General features: G+C 38.4%; 1 protein-coding gene across 1 annotated transcript; it reads right to left on the reverse strand.

Moving 5' to 3' along the window:
• Positions 1–2: 2 nt before the first annotated feature.
• apba2a (amyloid beta (A4) precursor protein-binding, family A, member 2a) lies at positions 3–17,976 on the reverse strand. The gene is made up of 12 exons (XM_044123599.1): positions 17,893–17,976; positions 14,525–15,708; positions 12,433–12,543; positions 11,633–11,663; positions 11,386–11,531; positions 5,452–5,538; positions 5,068–5,253; positions 4,792–4,971; positions 3,949–4,161; positions 2,945–3,064; positions 1,920–2,060; positions 3–700 (listed from the first exon to the last, which is right to left on the reverse strand). Exons 2-12 carry the CDS (start codon positions 15,674–15,676, stop codon positions 629–631), a joined length of 2,439 nt encoding a protein of 812 aa, XP_043979534.1. The 5' UTR covers positions 15,677–15,708; positions 17,893–17,976; the 3' UTR covers positions 3–628.
• Between the last annotated feature and the right edge of the window lie 686 nt (positions 17,977–18,662).

An 18,662-nucleotide genomic window follows, 5' to 3' on the forward strand; every position in this document is an offset into this window, starting at 1 on the left:
TAGGAGAGAAATTGTATTTTTTCTTCATTACATTCATCCAGTAATGAGTATATTGATACATTCTTGTACTCTCTGTCACTCAAAGTGTTGTTGAATCTCCTTAAACAAGAGGTGTGTCTTTGGCCTTCAGCATCACTGTAATGCAGAGTTCGGTGCTTTTGTACATCATGTTTTTGTCGAGTTTTAATACTTACTGTAATAGATAACGATGTCAGATCGAGACTGAATCCCTGGTCTGTTATTTTTCCACAATCACATGCATACTGTGTTTTTGCAGGAGTAGTTATGGCCTTCCCAACGAAGCCAACCCAAAGTATTTACAGTATAAGTACATTTTTGAACCCCATACGCATTATAAAAATGACTAAATAAAAAATAAATGTGCTAATTTATCTCTTCATAAGAAAATAATCATGACCATAAAGCTACTTTTCTTTGACACCATTACCTCACGTACAATACTACAGACGGTGTTCACATTATAAGGCCATTATGATGACGTAATTCAAGATAAGACCTGGAAACGATGTTCTTTACAGCATTGCAACAAGAAGCAAAACAATTTAAAATGGTAGAAAAATAAATTCCCTTCATCCAGAACTTCAGAGGATCAATCCGTGCAGGATTTCTATATGTAGACCGGCGTCTCTTGACCCGTCAGGAGTCTGAACATCACTGCAGGCATTGTCTTCATGTTGATCTGGAGCAAAGAGAGAAACGATGACAAGGAGCCAATCTGCAGATAGTTTAAAAAAGCAGTTAAGAAAGATTTGAACATCTAATCCACATGTGTCAGACTCAAGGCCCTGGGGCCAAACGTGGCCTGCCGCAGCTTTCTATGTGGCCCTCAACACATTAGATCAATGAGTTCGCCCAAAGATTGGATGACAAAAGTCTCCATTGCCCTTATTTGAAGGGCAATTTTGTTTATAGAGACTTCAGTTTCCATTTTATTTGTTGTTCTGTTTATTTATTTTGGATACTTAAAATGTCCATTAGAAATTAAAGCTTATTAATCTTTGAGAGGGGGTATATGCAATATAATGCCTTTGTCATTATATTAGTTAAAAATTAGAAAAATGTCAGGGACACAATTGATTGTGCAGACTTTTATTTATTTTTTTTCAATGGTCTTGCTAGATGTTTGTTTGAGAACACAAATGAATAAAAACCATCATGAAGGAAAATAGCTGACACAGTTGAAATCAAACATCTCACAGACGATTGTTCAATAACAGAAAAGGAATTCAAGTCCAATTTAAAGTAACTCAAAAACTTAATAGGTGATGATGAAAATATGTGGGAAAATGTGATTTGTTTTTTGAAAAACAAAGACTGCAAACTCCAGCCACCACTCGGAAACCGATGGAAACTGGTTTTCTGCTGGATTAACGTTGAATAGAAATGCACAAATGTTTTCATTAGTTTACAGCCCTTTATCTGTTGCATAAAACCCCAAAGAAATACAATAGCGTCTGTGGAGAGCTACCTGTTCCTAAGCTAGGAATTAGAAGTGTAATAACAGCGAGGAAACACTAGGGGGCAGTATTTATCATAAAGAGAAGTTTACATTATGTAAGCTATAGTCAATTCACATATTTACGTTCATGAAAATACACTACATTTCTAAAGGTATTTTTAATTGTTACTTATAGTTCAGATAACTTTGTCATTATTTACGCTTTATATAATCAATTTTCGAATAAAACATTGAACAAAACATCTTACCACTATAGTACAATTTATTCTTGCCACCATAGTATCAAGTATTTATATTCTGAATGCCTTTTGTCTGGAAATGCTTCTTTCCTCGTGTCTGCATTTGGGAAATCCCTGACATAGTATCTGCATGTTGAACTTCATACATTTAAAGAGATCCCAGTGTGAGAGGAAATGTGTGATTTCATTTGATGTCTTACCTCACCCACGGAGACAGACAGAGTTTGAACAATCTTCTCATGCGCCATGGCAACAACACTCTGCCCGTTTATTTCGATGATTCTGTGCCCGACTCGGACGCCGCCTCGCTCGGCAATCCCGCCTCGCATCAGACTGCAGATCTGACCAAAACACACAGAATACGTAGGAGACTCACCACGTTCACACTGCAGACGTAAGAGTCCCAAACCCAATTTTTTAGCCTTAATGCGATCTGCATCGGATTTTTTTCTTGGCAGTCTGAAAACACAGATCAGACTTTTTTGAATGCGACAAAGGCCACTTGGTTATGTCCTTAATACGAAGCATACCTGGTCACGTTCATCTGACGTGAACGTCGTTGATGCTCCACAAACGTCACTATTCTGTGTCCTGATATGCGCTACATTAACAACATTAAGTTGTTAATGTAGGCTGCACAGTTGGTAGAGCTGTTGCCTTGCAGCAAGAAGGTCCTGGGTTCAATTCCCGGCCCCGGGTCTTTCTGCATGGAGTTTGCATGTTCTCCCTGTGCATGCGTGGGTTCTCTCCGGGTTCTCCGGCTTCCTCCCACAGTCCAAAAACATGACTGTCAGGTTAATTGGTCTCTAAATTCTCCCTAGATGTGAGTGTGTGTGTGCATGGTTGTTTGTCCTGTCTGTCTCTGTGTACCCAGGGTGAACCACGCCTCTCGTCCGAAACGTTAGCTGGAGATAGGCGCCAGCAATCAGAAATTGTAACCTATGCTCCACCGGTAGCATCCATGTTTACTTCTGCAAACACTGAGCACTTCTTCTTCTACTACTTCTTCTTCTACTGCTGTCAAACCACTGAGCACGCTCTCTTTGTGTGACGTTATTGCGCCCTCTACTGCCCTCTCTCTGCACCCGGGACATTTTCAGGTGGGATATATTTGGTAATATGAACGACCACGCCCCCAAAAAATCAGATTTGGGTCACTTCAGGCTGGAGTGTGAACGTAGCCTTATTCAGGTTTGGAGACTTTTACTGTTGGGGTTTTACTCACGATGCCGTTCTGAACGCTGAAGCCGAGCTGATATTTGAGGTCCGGTCTCTTTATGAGGACGGTCGTAACAGGAGGGCAGCTTACGATGCTCAGCTTCACTTTCACCTGATTCTTCAAGCCCTGGAAGAAGTTTATTGAAACTGTTACAAAGGTAATTAAGATCTAGACTTTGACTAGGCCCTGGAATCTCCACTACTTAGGTGTCAACCAGTCCTTGGTGGCCTAACTGTAGGGTTGAAACGAATAATCGAATTAATCGTGATTAATTGAAAAACTGTTCAAAACAAATGTACAGTTTGTATTTAAGATAAAAACACTGTCTTGTGTGAATATGTTTCAGCTAAAACTCCTCAAGTGTCAGAGTTTTAGCTTCACCCGGTTCAAATTCACTAAAGGAACGCCATATTGTTGCATTTTAGACAGAGAAGTGATTATTTATTATTTAAAGGAATTAAATTGTTTGTTTATTTGCATATTTTAACATATTCTTAATATCACATAAAATGGCCTAAGTGGTTAAATGAAAAACTCAATTTTATTTATCCAAAAATCAATTAGTTGTCAGAATAATTTATAAGTGGAATAATCGTTAGTTGCAGCAGCTGCAGCTTTTACTTCATATGTTCCATTTTAACAGGGGAAAAATGTCTTATAAATGAACAATCTGCCAGTGGAACTAGAACTTTTTAAATAATATTAAGTAATTATTTACCTAAAAGAAGCTCCTATGTCTTGATGAAAAGCTGCTTGCAAATGTACTAAGACATTGGCACTAGAAACTAGGTCAAAAATATTTGGTCAGATTTTGTGTTTTTGCAGCGAGGTTTTAAAAACTGCTCATTTTCCAGACACTAAAAACAGCTGCGTGGTTTTTTTAAGCACTTGGATGGTTCTTAGAAGCAGTTGAGGCCCAAATGGAAGCATAATAACTTGTAAAATGTGAATGTTGTAGTGTAGATCTTACTTTCAAGGTACAGTAAAGTACCTGTGACTGATTTTCTTACCTTAATGATGCTCTGACAAGTGGCCAGTGGCAGTCCCACCAGACTTGTGTCATTAATGGACATGATCTGGTCTCCCACACTGAGTTTTCCGGACCGCGCTGCGGGGCCACTGTTCAGCATGCTGGCCAGGATGACGGTGGGCAGAATGGAGCCCCAGCCGGACTCCACTATGACCACGCCGAGGCTCTCGCCTTTCTGCTTTTCCACATACAGCTGGAGCGCGAATTAAAGAGCAAATATGAAGACCTGAGAGGAGATGGCTCACCCACCTTCTTCAAATCTAACAAAAATGGTGTCAAACGTTGTTTTGTGCTGCTTTTTCTTTGAAGATATTAAGGAAAGTTTAAAGGTCAAAAGGTCACCAAACCTCCCCACATGTAGACAATCAAACAAAATTGGTGTCAATCAACTGTGCAGCAAAAAAGTGTTTGTGCTGCTTTTTCTTTGCAGATATTAATAAAATCTAAAAGTAAAAAAAAATACCAGCTAAGATCCTGAACATTTAGGCAATCAAACAAAATTTGTGTCAAACGTTTGTGCAGCAAATGTTTTTATTTGTGCTGCTTTTTCTTTGAAAATATTGATAAAAGATTAAAGGTCAAAAGGTCAACAAGATCCCCCACAATTGCAAAAGCAAACAAAATTGGTGACAAACGATTGTGCTACGTTTGTGCAGAAACTATTTTTTGTTTGTGCTGCTCTTGTTTTGAAGATATCATGTTTGATTTAATATCTTTAAAATGATAGCGCCACAAACAAACACATTTTTTGCTGTTTGGCAGCAATCTTATTAGATCTGAAAAAGGTGCCACATTTCTGCTGGGAAACTCAGGAACGTCTCACCTCTTTACGGTTCTCTGAGTTTGAGAAATGCACGAGGTCGTCGTGGTACATTTCCTCGGAGTTGATGATGTCACTGTACTGTTTGTGGCTCAGGTCGGTCGGGTTGATGCCGTTGGCTCGCAGGAATTCCCGGTAGGCCACGCTGAAAGCCTGACCGATGGACTGCGCAATCAGCTGTGCCTGCGGAAAAGGGAGTTATGGGAAAATTAATCTGTAGGGAAATGATCCCAGCTGACAGAAGCAGAGAGGGGAGAAAGCATGGCATAAAGTACTTACATCTTCTGACTCGAAGACGTAGCAGATCATTCTGTACTGAGTTTTCCCTTCGCTGGCAGAATCAGACGATTCAGAGAAATCCTCTGATGAAGCCTGAGACATGCGTCTCCGTGCCATCAGAACCACGATGCTGCCAATGTCGGCGATGTAGGATATGGTCCGCAAGGCACTGTCCATCATCGTCTCCTGCAGGCAGAGGAAATAATCAGGATCTTTAAGGTGACTGACACAGAAATAAATAAAATTTTCTGTCAACTTCCGTAAGAAGCCTCTTCGGATTGGTTGCAACACTGACTGCTACTGGAGATATGAGCCAATTTCGCTCATATCCCCATAAGTGTTTGAATCAAACTGAACTGAATCAGCACAAATGAAGTTACTGACCTGTGTGTCAGCATTCAGTACTTTGACAGCCTTAGTGGAGATGAAGAGGTCGACCTCAGTCATCATCTGAGAATCTTCATCTTGGCTCTGGCAAGTGAAAAAACAGACACCGACATTGCAGTCTGCAATTCTTTATGTAGGTGCTGTATGGAAGTAAATATGTGCCATCAGAATTTGAATAAAAAATACCTCTGAAATTTGAATGTTGTATATTAGTGCTTACTTTTTCAGTATTAAAATAAATTCAGAATATATTTTTAACCTAAAAAAAAATTCAATGTCATTATTTTTGCAGTAAAAAAATTGATGTAATTTTTTTACATGGTTGCAATTTTCAGTTATTAAAAAATTCACATTCCTAGTTCAAACTGCTCAAATTTTCACGAGACATACTTTTCCCAGACTCAATTTTCAGCGATAAACAATTCAGCATATAAAAAATTCAACATTTCATAATTCAAATGCAATATTTTCGTTGTCCTCCAATTCAACTTGCTCAAATTCGCGTCTCAAATTCAGCGTCTAAAAATTCGCTGTAAAATGGCCAAGGTTACTTCAGGTCACAGACATTAGCAATGGATGTCCGATTCAACATCCACCTAATCACGTGACACAACCGTCATATTGAAGAAATACCAGCATCACCCAGGCTGGCGACCATGGAATGACATAAACCCAACGGTGAGTTTAATGCTTTCATATTTCTATAGTATATTTTATTTTGTGCATGAAGTTTGATACATTATCTTAAAGCCTGATTTAAAACACGGGTTGGGCCGTTGTTAATCTTACACCGTGTAGTGCCGGCATATTACATCTCGCTACCTCCTAGCACCCCCAGCCCCTCCCCGCTGTCCCACGTCCAATTTCCCCAGTTTTATTTCAAAAAGAAATACCACTTGGGTCAAGTCTAGAATCTTTAAAGAGAACTGATGGGTGGCGACATTCTGGGTTGTTTGTATGTTGTCTTAGGTGAGACTGAGACAGGGCCGTTGTTAATCTTACAAATTGTAGATTTATTTCTGTTTTATATAGTTTCTATAATTTTAATGAGAAGAGCACAGTAGGATTGCCATCCCTTTCGTAAAATACGGAATCGCCCCGTAACGAGACGCGATTTGTTCGGTATTTCTGTATGTCCGACAGTAACGCCTATCACATGCATATAAACATTTAGTGTAACAATAATTACAAAAATAAAACACAAGACATGTTAAGCTCAGCTAATGTGGCGGGAGCTAGTAAGGACCCCAGAACGCTTTGGACCATTGATGATGTCACGGTTGCCTAGAAACACTAGGGTGCAAAAGAGGGTTAGCGGTCGTGGTGAGCCGTTCTCAACCTGCGTCTTTTTAAAACGTCCTCAACCGATACTCTACCATGTCCTAGCAAAGATACAGGAGAGGGAAGACACACATGCCAGGCTGAACAGTGTCAGTGAGGATGAATGCTAGCAATTGTAAAAAAAAAATTAAGAGGGAAACTGAAGAAATTATACTGTCTCTTTATTCTTTAAAACTTATGGTACTGCAGTTTTAGTTTCTCTAGTGAAATAGAATGACACTTTCCATCTGCTAGATCCTTATTTTAATTTCTGAAAGGTGGGAACCCTACAGCACAGAGCTTTCCTGAGTAAAAGTGATCATGAAGTGTAAATTTCTTTTTAACTAATCCTTTTTCAACTGCTACTTTGTCTTTTATATATTTTGTGACTACAGGGTAGTCAGGATGCTATTGTTGAATCTGCAAGCCACTTACTTAATTTACTAACTGAAAGACCACGGAGTGGAGGAAGAGGAGACATGATGAAATTCTGGACTGGATGGGAAAATCTGCCAGCAAGTCTGTCTGTGGAGATTGTTGGTGGAAACTACAAAACACTAAGAATTCCTTGTCACTACTGGAATTACAACTCTTTCAGTGAGGATTTTGTAGCATGCATTTCCTCTACGCAGTCTGGCTTTGGCTTGCTTTGAGTGATTGACCTGTTAAAAATAAATAAATAAATAAAAAACAATCTACATTTAAGCTGTAGCAGTTCTTTGTTTGTGAATCAGTTTGTTAAAACAAAACAGTTTTGTTGAAATGTAGAATCAATTCAATTTTCTGATTTTGTCAGATCACAAGTTCGATACATATGTTTAAATGTGATCATATGTATTACTCATTAGAGCGACAACATTGCTGTTACTCTAATTTCTCTAGTTTTGTCAAATTCAAAACTAGAGGAACTAGAATAACACAATGTTCAGAGTAGATATTTCATTTCTCTGAGTCAGTACTGTTTGTACAGGCAGTTTTAAATATGAAACTGAAATTGTTTTTTTATGCAAAATTTTATTGAATGTACTTAGATGAGTTCATATATGCTTTAGGTATTAGAAAATAAACAACATAAGACAAAACTTTTTCTGATTCTTATAATTCAAGTAATGTAAAGCAATACAACAATGTACAAATGTACCTGATGGGTTCCTTTTGAGTAAAGAATAAAAACAAACAAATTACAAATTTAGAACATTTTTGTTCTCTGACATGTCTACCATAAAAGCACTAAAATTCACCTCTGTGGTAACATGATCAGCATTTTGCTTTACATTTCATAAATGGTGAATTTTTAAACTGGCACGGAAGCGTATTGCTGTCACAGGAAAAAAAATTGAGCGCTATCACGTTATAACGTCATATGTATCTTATTAAAATGTGATAGTTATCTTGTTAAAACATGATTGCCTTCTGGTGATTTTGGTTGCTTGGTTACAAACAGCCCCGTTATTCAGCTATTGTTATTAAATAAAAATCTGAACATAAAATGTTCAGCAAATACATCTGAGCCTCCGTTATAATCTTTATAACCTCTGTCAAGGCACCGTGGGGTTCAGGAATTGGATGATGTGTACGACCAAGAACCCAGAGCAGGTTAGGAGTTATGTTGCTTCAGTTCGAAGTGGGTGATTGTCCCAGCCACTGCAGAAAGTATCCAGATCATCCTGCAGACATGGCAGGAAGACATAATGGCAACAGAAGAGGAGTGCTTCATTTGAAATGTCCAGGTATCCCTCTTCTTTAAGGTAGTGTAGCACGTCATAATAGATGCATGTTACAGCCGTCCACAGATCTCTCCACAGTCGCTCAGTCCTTCAATTATGGAGTAATAAACGATTAAAAACTGCCCTTCAAATCTCATCATATTGAAGACCACAAAAGCTAATGTTACTATAGACATTCAAAAGCATCACATATTGAAACTTGTCATTTGTACAAACCTTTGATTGTGCACACTCTTCCCAGATATAAAACTGCTTCTTCCTGCTCCAAACGATCACGGAGTCTATCAAAAATATGATTCAGCAAAAGTTCCTTGAAAAGGGAAAAAAGAAAAAAAACATTTAAAAAATTGTCAGTAAAATAAAAAAGTATTTTGACATCAGTAGGTCAGCATTGAGAAGTCACAGTAATCTAAATTAAATTATGATATTTAATCTAAAATAAGTTAACAGATGTACTTACAAGCATATATTTTCTTGAAAATGAGTTAAAATCAACTGAAAAAACAAAGGCGGTTGTTTATAGTGTTGCTAGGTAACAGAACGAGGTTTTAGGCAAAGTAAAAAGAATGTAAATTAATATTGTATATCAACAATTGTCAGATAAGAGAAGCAGTATTTTGGATGATGTTGTAATGAAGTCACCTGAACAATACGGTAGCTGATCAGAATGGGGTTGTGGTTATAATTAATGTCGGAAAGTGTTCACAGCCCCTCTTTGAAGCACACAAGGCAGCCATATTAGCGGTAGCATCTCCTGAAAAATTACGACTTTACTAAGACTGCCTGTCTCAGTCTCACCTAAGACAACATACAAACAACCCAGAATGTCGCCACCCATCAGTTCTCTTTAAAGATTCTAGACTTGACCCAAGTGGTATTTCTTTTTTAAATAAAACAGGGGAAATTGGGTTTGGGACAGCGGGGAGGGGCTGGGGGTGCTAGGAGGTAGCGAGATGTAATATGCCGGCACTACACGGTGTAAGATTAACAACGGCCCAACCCGTGTTTTAAATCAGGCTTTAAGATAATGTATCAAACTTCATGCACAAAATAAAATATACTATAGAAATATGAAAGCATTAAACTCACCGTTGGGTTTGCGTTCGCCTCCATGGTCGCCAGCCTGGGTGATGCTGGTATTTCTTCAATATGACGGTTGTGTCACGTGATTAGGTGGATGTTGGAATCGGACATCCATTGCTAATGTCTGTGACCTGAAGTAACCTTGGCCATTTTTACAGCGAATTTTTAGACGCTGAATTTGAGACAGCGAATTTTTAGACGCTGAATTTGAGACGGCGAATTTGAGCAAGTTGAATTGGAGGACAACGAAAATATTGCATTTGAATTTTGAAAAGTTGAATTTTTTATATGCTGAATTTTTTAACACTGAAAATTTAAACTGTGAAAAATATGTATATTGAAAATTTGATCACTTTGAAATAGGAATGTGAATTTTTTTAATAACTGAAAATTGCAACCATGTAAAAAAATTACACGAATTTTTTACTGCAAAAATAATGACATTGAATTTTTTTTTAGGTTAAAAATATATTCTGAATTTATTTTAATACTGAAAAAGTGAGCACTAATATACAACATTCAAATTTCAGAGGTATTTTTTATTCAAATTCTGATGGCACATATTTACTTCCATAGTGCTGTAGTTGCAAAAATGTTGATCTGATCTGAAGAAGAAGATTAGCAAAACATCATCATCCATTTTCTAACACCCTTGTTCCTAGTGGGGCAACAAAGACAGATAACACACACACACTCACGCACTCACACACACACACGCACACACACACACGCACACACACACACACACACACACACTCACACCTCGGCCTAGGGAGAATTTAGAGAGACCAATTAACCTGACAGTCATGTTTTTGGACTGTGGGAGGAAGCCGGAGAACCCGGAGAGAACCCACCATGCACAGGGAGAACATGCAAACTCCATGCAGAAAGACCTCTGGCCGGGAATCGAACCCAGGACCTTCTTGCTGCAAGGCAACAGTGATACCTACTGCACCACTGTGCAGCCCATTGTGAGATCACAAAACCCTAAAACTGAATTCACAAAGGTGAGGTTATATATATGTATATACATATATTTTCAAGATTAATTCTTGTTGGCGTGCCGTGGTGGCGTAGGGGATAGCGCGACCCACGTCTGGAGGCCTTGAGTGGCCCGGACCCAGCGACATTTGCTGCATGTCTTTCCCGTCTCCCTCCCCATTTCCTGTCAGCCTACTTTCATATAAGGGACACTAGAGCCCACAAAAGACCCCCTGGAGGGGAGGGAAAAAAAAAGATTAATTCTTGTTCATGTAGCAAAACAAAGAGGTAAGGTTCATGCAAAACTTAACCTCAGCTCAACACTATGATGTTTAGACTTAATATGGCAGAATATTGGTCCAAACCACAACAACAACGCAACAGCAAAAATAAGCTCATCGTCATAACAGATGATTTAAAAAATAGCTGAATTTACAAAACAAGTGATAACATCTGTGACACTTTTTAAACTAATTTCTTCTACAGCTACTCTTTACTTCTATTTTGAGTAAAAATATGTTGAAGTAGTCCTACTGTTACCTGAGTACAAATTTTTGGGTATGCCTCCCACCTCTGTTACTACTTTTATTATTTTAAAACATTAGTTTTATGTCCTTACTAAAACAAGGGTTTCAAATTTCACAATTAAGCTCTGAAAAACTATTTCAATCTGCTCAGTTCCCCTAAATGGAGCTTAATTGCCCAAACTGACTCCCTCTTGTTTAAACAAGCTGATGAAAGCAGAACGCATCGGTTCATTTGAAACACCTACAAACCGAATCAATAGACACCACTGGCTGTCTGCATGAATGCTGATTACCTTGATGTGGCTGACAGCTTCATGGGCCTGCGACATTCGCACCGACTTGGACGGATTTTTATCGGACAGCACTTGAGTGCATCCTAGGTAGTTAGCAGCGAAGATGATCCCGTCGATGAGATCTTCCGGCTCGCAGGGACCTGGGACTAAACGGCACACACAAAGAAAACCCCACTTTATTTCAAGACACTTTCATGTACTGGAGAGACTTAAATGAAGAAATGTAGTGATAATGTGACGTATTTACCATCCTCAAAGCAGGGAAAAGCAGCTCCTTCCTGTGATTTCACCAAAAACAGTTGACAAAATAAGAAAAGTTGACAGATTTTTAAATTAAATAAATCAGAAAAGACTAAACAAAAAGTAATATTAACCGTAGTAAAATCAGTATTCAGAAGTAGGGGTGGGAATTTATTGTGAATAATTTCTTATCAGGATAAGAATTTTGATTTATTGTTGTCATTATAAATTTCTGTTATTGAAAAAAACAATTTGTAATTATTATTATTTTCTCCACTGTTTGCTTTTACGGAAGCATCAATAAATATTAATATATATAAAAAATATAAAATAATAAAAAAATATGATTAAATGCACACTATATTAAAAAAAATCTAATTTACAGTAAAATTCCAGCAACTATGGTTGCCAGAATTTTACTGTATTTATAAGGCAACATTCTGGCAACCACAGTTGTCAGTATTTTATTGTAAATTAAAGACTTTTTTTACAGTGCAGTTTAGAAATATAAATTACACTTTTTTAAGTCAGTAGCATCTGAAAAAGGTTTTTTCAAATGGGAATGTTTTTCAACAACAATGTTTGTGATTGTTGTTCTATGAATGCTGTAACCATAAAGTTACCCAAATAATGAGCAATAAATAGTGTCAGAGTGTAATCCATATTGTTACACAATAATACCACAAACATCGCAATAAAATTCTATTCAAAGTTACTTTTTCATTTTCTTTTTTTTAAATGACAACACCATAAACTTACAAACATAAAGAATTAAGTCTTTAGTTTGGCAATAAAACTCATCTTCACCTTGGGAGAGTTGTCTTCCTCTACAGAGACCGGCTCTGGACATTGAGGCTGCTTTGGCTGCTCTGCCGCCTCCTCAGGCATCATGGCTGTGCTTGGCTTCTCATCCTGATCCTAACGAACACAAATATCAACGTTTCAGAAAAACTTTAAAGTAACTGATTACTGAAGAAAACTGCAGCATGGTGAGAAGGTGACAAGGACAACATACAGAGCATTCCTGCATCAGTGCTTTACAAGATATAAAAATAAAACGCACCTTTGAGTTACAGCTGCGTCTGCAGGGTTTTACCAGCTATTTTCTGTCAACATCAATTTTATTTTTTTCCCCCACAGATTCTCAGTTAATGTCATTATAAAGACATTAATATGATTTAAACAAGGACTGACAAGCTCATTTTTATGATTATGAATGTTCTCAAAGAGTCAGTTACAGCAAAACATACTGATAAATCTACATTAAAGTGTTTTTAAAAATGAATAAATTAATGCCTCTGCATTCAATGAGAACTGAAATATTTTTCCATTCTCGTAATTTGGCAAAATACAAATAAAACATCCTTTGTATATTTAGGCACATAGCTGTCTTTTTAGAGGCCACTTAAAAAGTTATGGCGGGCCGGATTTGGCCCCCGTACCTTGAGTTGGACACATGTGCCTTAAACTAAGCTATTCTACTGAAATGTTGGGTATATGTTTGATTTTGAAGATAAAACCTCTACCCAGTATCCGAACCCTCGACTACTGAGAAACGATCGCTTCTGGAGGCGTTGACTCTGTTGAAGTTTTTAATGTATTCACAGCAGGTTATGCTAGCTGCTAGCATAGCAGCCATCGATAAGACCCGCCTCCTGGCTCTGATTGGTTTTTTTCCAGTTAGCACTGGGAGAAGTAAGGCAGAGGAGCTTCATTTTTCACAGATTACGTGTCTCATAATAACATAATATTATGACATATGTGACGGTGCGGTGAGAGGTTGGAGAAGGAGTTAGCAGTGGTGGTTAGCCACTCAACTCAGCAGCAGAAAGTACTGTCGAAGTATTCCACATTTTCACTTTATTTGACTTTGTCCATGTAAAGCCAGATCTCCACGGCACTGAACTTACATTATATTCTCATACATGAAAAAAGTAAAAGTCGTAGCACTCTGCACCTCAGTATCAACTATATTTCTCCTCTCTAAAACGACATGGAGGCGAGTTCTTCTTACTCGGTACAGGTTACAACCACAGAAAAGGGAATAGGCGCCCCCTGGTGGTGATACATACTCAACTCTAGGAACCAAACAGTAAAATTACGGTTTCAACAAATATGTAAAAATATATTTGTCATAAAAGTTACATACTATAGCTTTAAAAGCCAGACTTACTCTCCCAACCATGCAACATTAGCACTACTTTGTATTAATTTTCAAACTTAATCAAACAGCGTAAACAACTACAGAGGATTTAAATGCTTCTGCAAGAGTTAACAGTAGAGATGCACCGATTTATCGGCCAGAAGATTTATTGCTACCGATTTCTTTAATTTTGTGAGTATGGTGATCAGCTGATATCCCCCGATCTTATCTACCTCAGTAATGGTTTAAAAATCTGACAGACCAGCCCACTAGGTCATGTCTGCACATTTTACCAACTCAACGAGTTTCTTGCTATATTTAGAGATAATCCAGACAAAATAACTGGTATCAGACAGAATCAGAAGGTCAGTCCTTTTAAAGATTGGTAATCATCAATCTGACAGAAAACTGCAATTAATAGACCCCTACACTGTAAAAAAAACTGTCTCTAATTTACGGTAAAATACCGACAGCTGTGGTTGCCAGAATTTCACTGTATAAATTCCACGTTTACTATGATTATATGGTAAATTCCTGGCAACCATGATTGATTTTAATGGCGCTATTTGACAAAATGTAATGTCTGTTATTGGTTATTGGATGTTTTATTTGTGTTTTTATGATGTGCTATATGAAATAAGCTATGCAGATAAACTTGATCGACTGATTATATTTTCTTTACAGAGAAGTGGTTGCTGATTGGAGGAAAACATTGAGGTGAGAACTAGTGAGATGGGAACTGTGTGGCTTCCTGACCTGCTCGGGTTCCTCAGAACCCATCAGTTTCTCCTCTGCGGACTCTCTCTGCTGTTCTGCTGGGTGCTGCAGACCCGGAGAGGCCTTGATCAGCCTGGACTCGTTCTCCGGGTTGTCAGCAGGCAGTCCGGAAGTGGGGGGACTCTCTCTGTGAGGCGGGGCCCTCTGGGGGTCAGAGGGTGACTGAGCGTGACGCGTTGGAGGAGGAGGAGGAGGGTGATGGTGTTTGCTGGAACCGGGTCGATCCTTGGACCTCACTGCAGACTTTCTGGATGAAGTCTTTGGATTCTGCTCGGTGCTGCTGATCGTCGCTGCTTTGATCCCAGAAACAACATGCTGCGTTTCCCCTCCTCCTCTTCCTCGACCTTTAACCTGTCGCTCTTTCCGCTTCTGGGACGGCTCAGACTTCTTACCGGCTCCTGATACGTTCTGATTTCTCTGGATGCAAGTTTCATCTTCTCTATTCCTTTCCTTTTTAATCCTTTCACTCTCATTGCCCTGATAAAGGCTGGCGGGCTTTTCAGCGTTTACCTCCGCCTCATCTAAATCCTCTATGAATCTGGCTCCATCCAACACCTCTTCAAAATCATCATCGTCGTTAAAAAAGAATCTGTCTCCTTCAATTATTTTCATTCCCCCCTCTGCTTCATCTCCAGCAATGGGGGCACAATGCGACTTAAAGCGGTGACCCCTTCGGTACGGTTTTCCTTCAGAGTGAGGCCGTTCGCATCTCTTGGTGCTGTGATGAGGTTTCTGGGTGATCTGGTCGGCGGTGGGAGCCTCCCTGCTCTCCTCGGCTTGCTGCGCACCCTCAGGCCCGTGCTGGTTGTAACATCTGACGGCTCCCTGTCTGTTGAAATGCAGAACCTCGTCGTAGTCTTGCTCGACGTCCGAGCCCACGTTGTCGTACTCGGAGCAGGCGTCATCCATGTCCTCCGGACTCGGGTCGCAGCTCATGTAGAAGTGCTTTGAAGCAGCGGGAGGAGTCAGCTGGTTATTGTTGTCGTTCCTAGTAGAACGGGGAGGTCGCTGAGTCTCCTCGCTCACAGACTGGTCCTCCTGACTGGGTTTTGGAGGTCCGGCACTGGGGCACGACGGAGGGCCAGGGGCCAAGACTTTGGACATGTTTCCAGGCTTTTTCCCATGAGCCATAACTGGCCCCTTTGACTTTACTACCCTAAACCCTGCAGACAGTGAAAAGACATGTATGCATTTCCATTACAAACTGGATTAATTTATGGCTGAAACCATTAATCAGATTAATCGTGATTATTTAAATAATCATCAACTAATTTAATGACCGATTAATCATAAATGGAGTATACAGACTCTAAAAAAGACCCCTTGCTACAGGAACACAGTCAGGCAGTACTTAAGCAAAAATTGTTAAAATATATACATTAATTTTGCATTTAAGATTAAAAAAACAAACAAAAAACATTTGTCTGTAAATATGTTCTACCAAAGGCTGAAGTGGCTGTTTTAGCTACGCCTGATTCAAATACTATTAAAAACTAGCAACTTTTGCAATCCAGTCATCAATCGGTTTATCTAAAATTAATTAACAGATTAGCCCTAAACAGTATTGATGTTACGTCAAGCAGAAAGGGCAGAAATTTACACATATAGATCTTAGAAGTACTTTTAATTTAGCTGCAGATGCATCCTTTGCTTCAAATGATCAAACGTTCATTTAAAAAAAATAAGATATTACATTTTAGGTAATAAAATGTTTACTTTCTCATGTTGAAAATGAACTACATTATTTATTTATTTGTCTCTTTTAAAAGTGTATATAAAGATGTAAGTAATTGAATGAAAAATATGCAGAATGTGCCATTTATCAGTCCGATTAATTGATTAATCACTATTATAATTGAGTAAAAAATAATTGTTGCAGTCCTATCACTCGTTTTGCTAAACATCGGTGGTAAATGTTTGAGTTCAATTTAATTCTCCTTCATAAATAAAATAAACATTTATCCATTAAAATTCAGCTTTAGGTTTATTAAAAAATGCAGAACAACCTTTTCACTTGCTCACTTTTTTAAGTGGATTTTAACATCGATAAAAGACGTGATTTAAATAAAAAATTATGAGAAATTTCTCAGTCTACTCTTTATTAACTTCATTTTAGTAGGAAATTACTTTTTATATTAAAATGTACTAGATGGTAACAAACATTTTATGAATAAGCATAATGCTGCTATGTTGTAATAACATCACCTTAACACACTAGCTAACCCCAAATCCTTTTCATTTATTTATTTTGCCTAAAAAAAAAATTATTTTACCCCAAAAAACTCCTACTTAGAAAAATTCCATACATTATAAAACTGTTGAAGTGTCACACACTGTTTATATGTTAATACTACAGTGAAGATTTATCGACTACTAAGGTAGTGGACGATTATGTCAATAACAGATTCGTCACGAATAATGGTTAAAAAACACCAAATGTAGTTATATTATCACAGATTTTAGACGTGTTGACATTTTCTAAAGCATGGAGTTCATCAATTTTGGGGGAATTTGACTTTAACTGTAAAGAAAAAACGAATCTTATTTGCTATAATGGTTCTGGCCCCCTTTATAATTTATTCAGTACTCAGGACTTTGCCTGTTTTGAGGCCAGGATAAACAAGTCACACCCTCATCTGAACCTCCATCCTCTCTGTATCAGATTCAAACCTGCGCATCTTAAACCGAGGCTTTTGTCGCATCCTTGATTCTAATCCACACATTGAAATTAGCCAAAGTGGCGTTGATCAGATTGTATTACAACTGGGATCACGGCATCAAACGCATGAACACCTCCCCTTAATCCCTGCGCACAGACCTAATCCTGACCTCTCCGCGGTACTAAACTACCAATTAAAACAATGAGGCTCATTCCTGAGCAGAAATGAGAGTATGTGATGGGTGTTCCTGTAACTGCAATGCCCCTGACGTTGTTTTTTTTGTTTTTGTTTTTTTGTAAAGCCATTTCTTCCACTGGTACCGCAGCCCGCAGGGGTGGCTGTTGTTGTGGCTCCCCCCTCCAGTGCACGCCGCGTTTTCTCCCTTTTACATGTTGATAAAACAGTCTGATATAGATTTTCCTTCACATAAAGGAGACCCAGAAAGGACACAGACTCCCTATATCATGATTGCAATGGTTTAACCATCTGAAAGCATCCCATTATCCTGCTGCTGCGCTTCACATCGACCTTGATTATGAAGCATCGCGACTGCACCATGCTGGCATCCTCCTGTTACTAATGTGGAGCTGATTCACCACAAGAGCCCAAGCATCGTTTTTAGCATTACTGCCCAACATGCATCCCTATTCTCTTTTTCGTGCATAAAAAGGTACGTGTGCCACTTACCGACATCAGGGTTGTGGGCGGCCCTCTTTGTACAAACGCTCGTGTGTTGATCAGATCAGATTGCTCTCCAGAAAAGGGGGTGGGGTAAAAGACCGGGGTCCAGGAATAAAGGACGCACAGCAGCTCAGAAACATGGGGTAAAAATGGTAAAATGTTCGCTTACTGCTCAAAACGGTCTAATATAAATGTAAAACAAAATGAGCTCACAAATAACTAAAAAATAAACTACTAATTATTTTTATATTCTTGATATAGCTACTTTGTATTGGACATAAACGGTTTTCCAGTTTGTTGTTTTGGTGTGCCTTTAGGAACATTAAATTTAAGGTACAAAGCTAATATTTTTTGTGTAACTAACGATTTTCTTGGTTCAAAATAAATATGAAAAAATATCGATGTGTCTGGGATCGATTTTCACAACTGAAAACACACTCGTCGCTCGGCTGGATAAGCCTGAGAAGCGGGATTGTTTTTAATGGGAAGTCCGTGTCTATTTTTGGGATCCGGTTTATTTGGCTAAGCTCACTAAGAAAAAAGTTGACTTTTCTAATAAAACTGTTATTGATTCTTGCTACAATTTCAGTCTTTCCAAATTAAGTCAAGCCTTTAGGTTATTTATTTATTTATGATGGAAGAAAGCAAAATACAATAAATTCACTCTGATAAAATTAACATATTTTTAGACCTTAATTGATTTTGTTTAGTTATTTGTTGCTTTTCTTATCCAGAATTGATATCCATTTAATAGAAAGCTCTATTCAGTTTAAAGG

This window comes from Gambusia affinis, linkage group LG08, assembly GCF_019740435.1.
Source record: "Gambusia affinis linkage group LG08, SWU_Gaff_1.0, whole genome shotgun sequence".
In the NCBI taxonomy this organism is placed as follows: Eukaryota; Metazoa; Chordata; class Actinopteri; order Cyprinodontiformes; family Poeciliidae; genus Gambusia; species Gambusia affinis.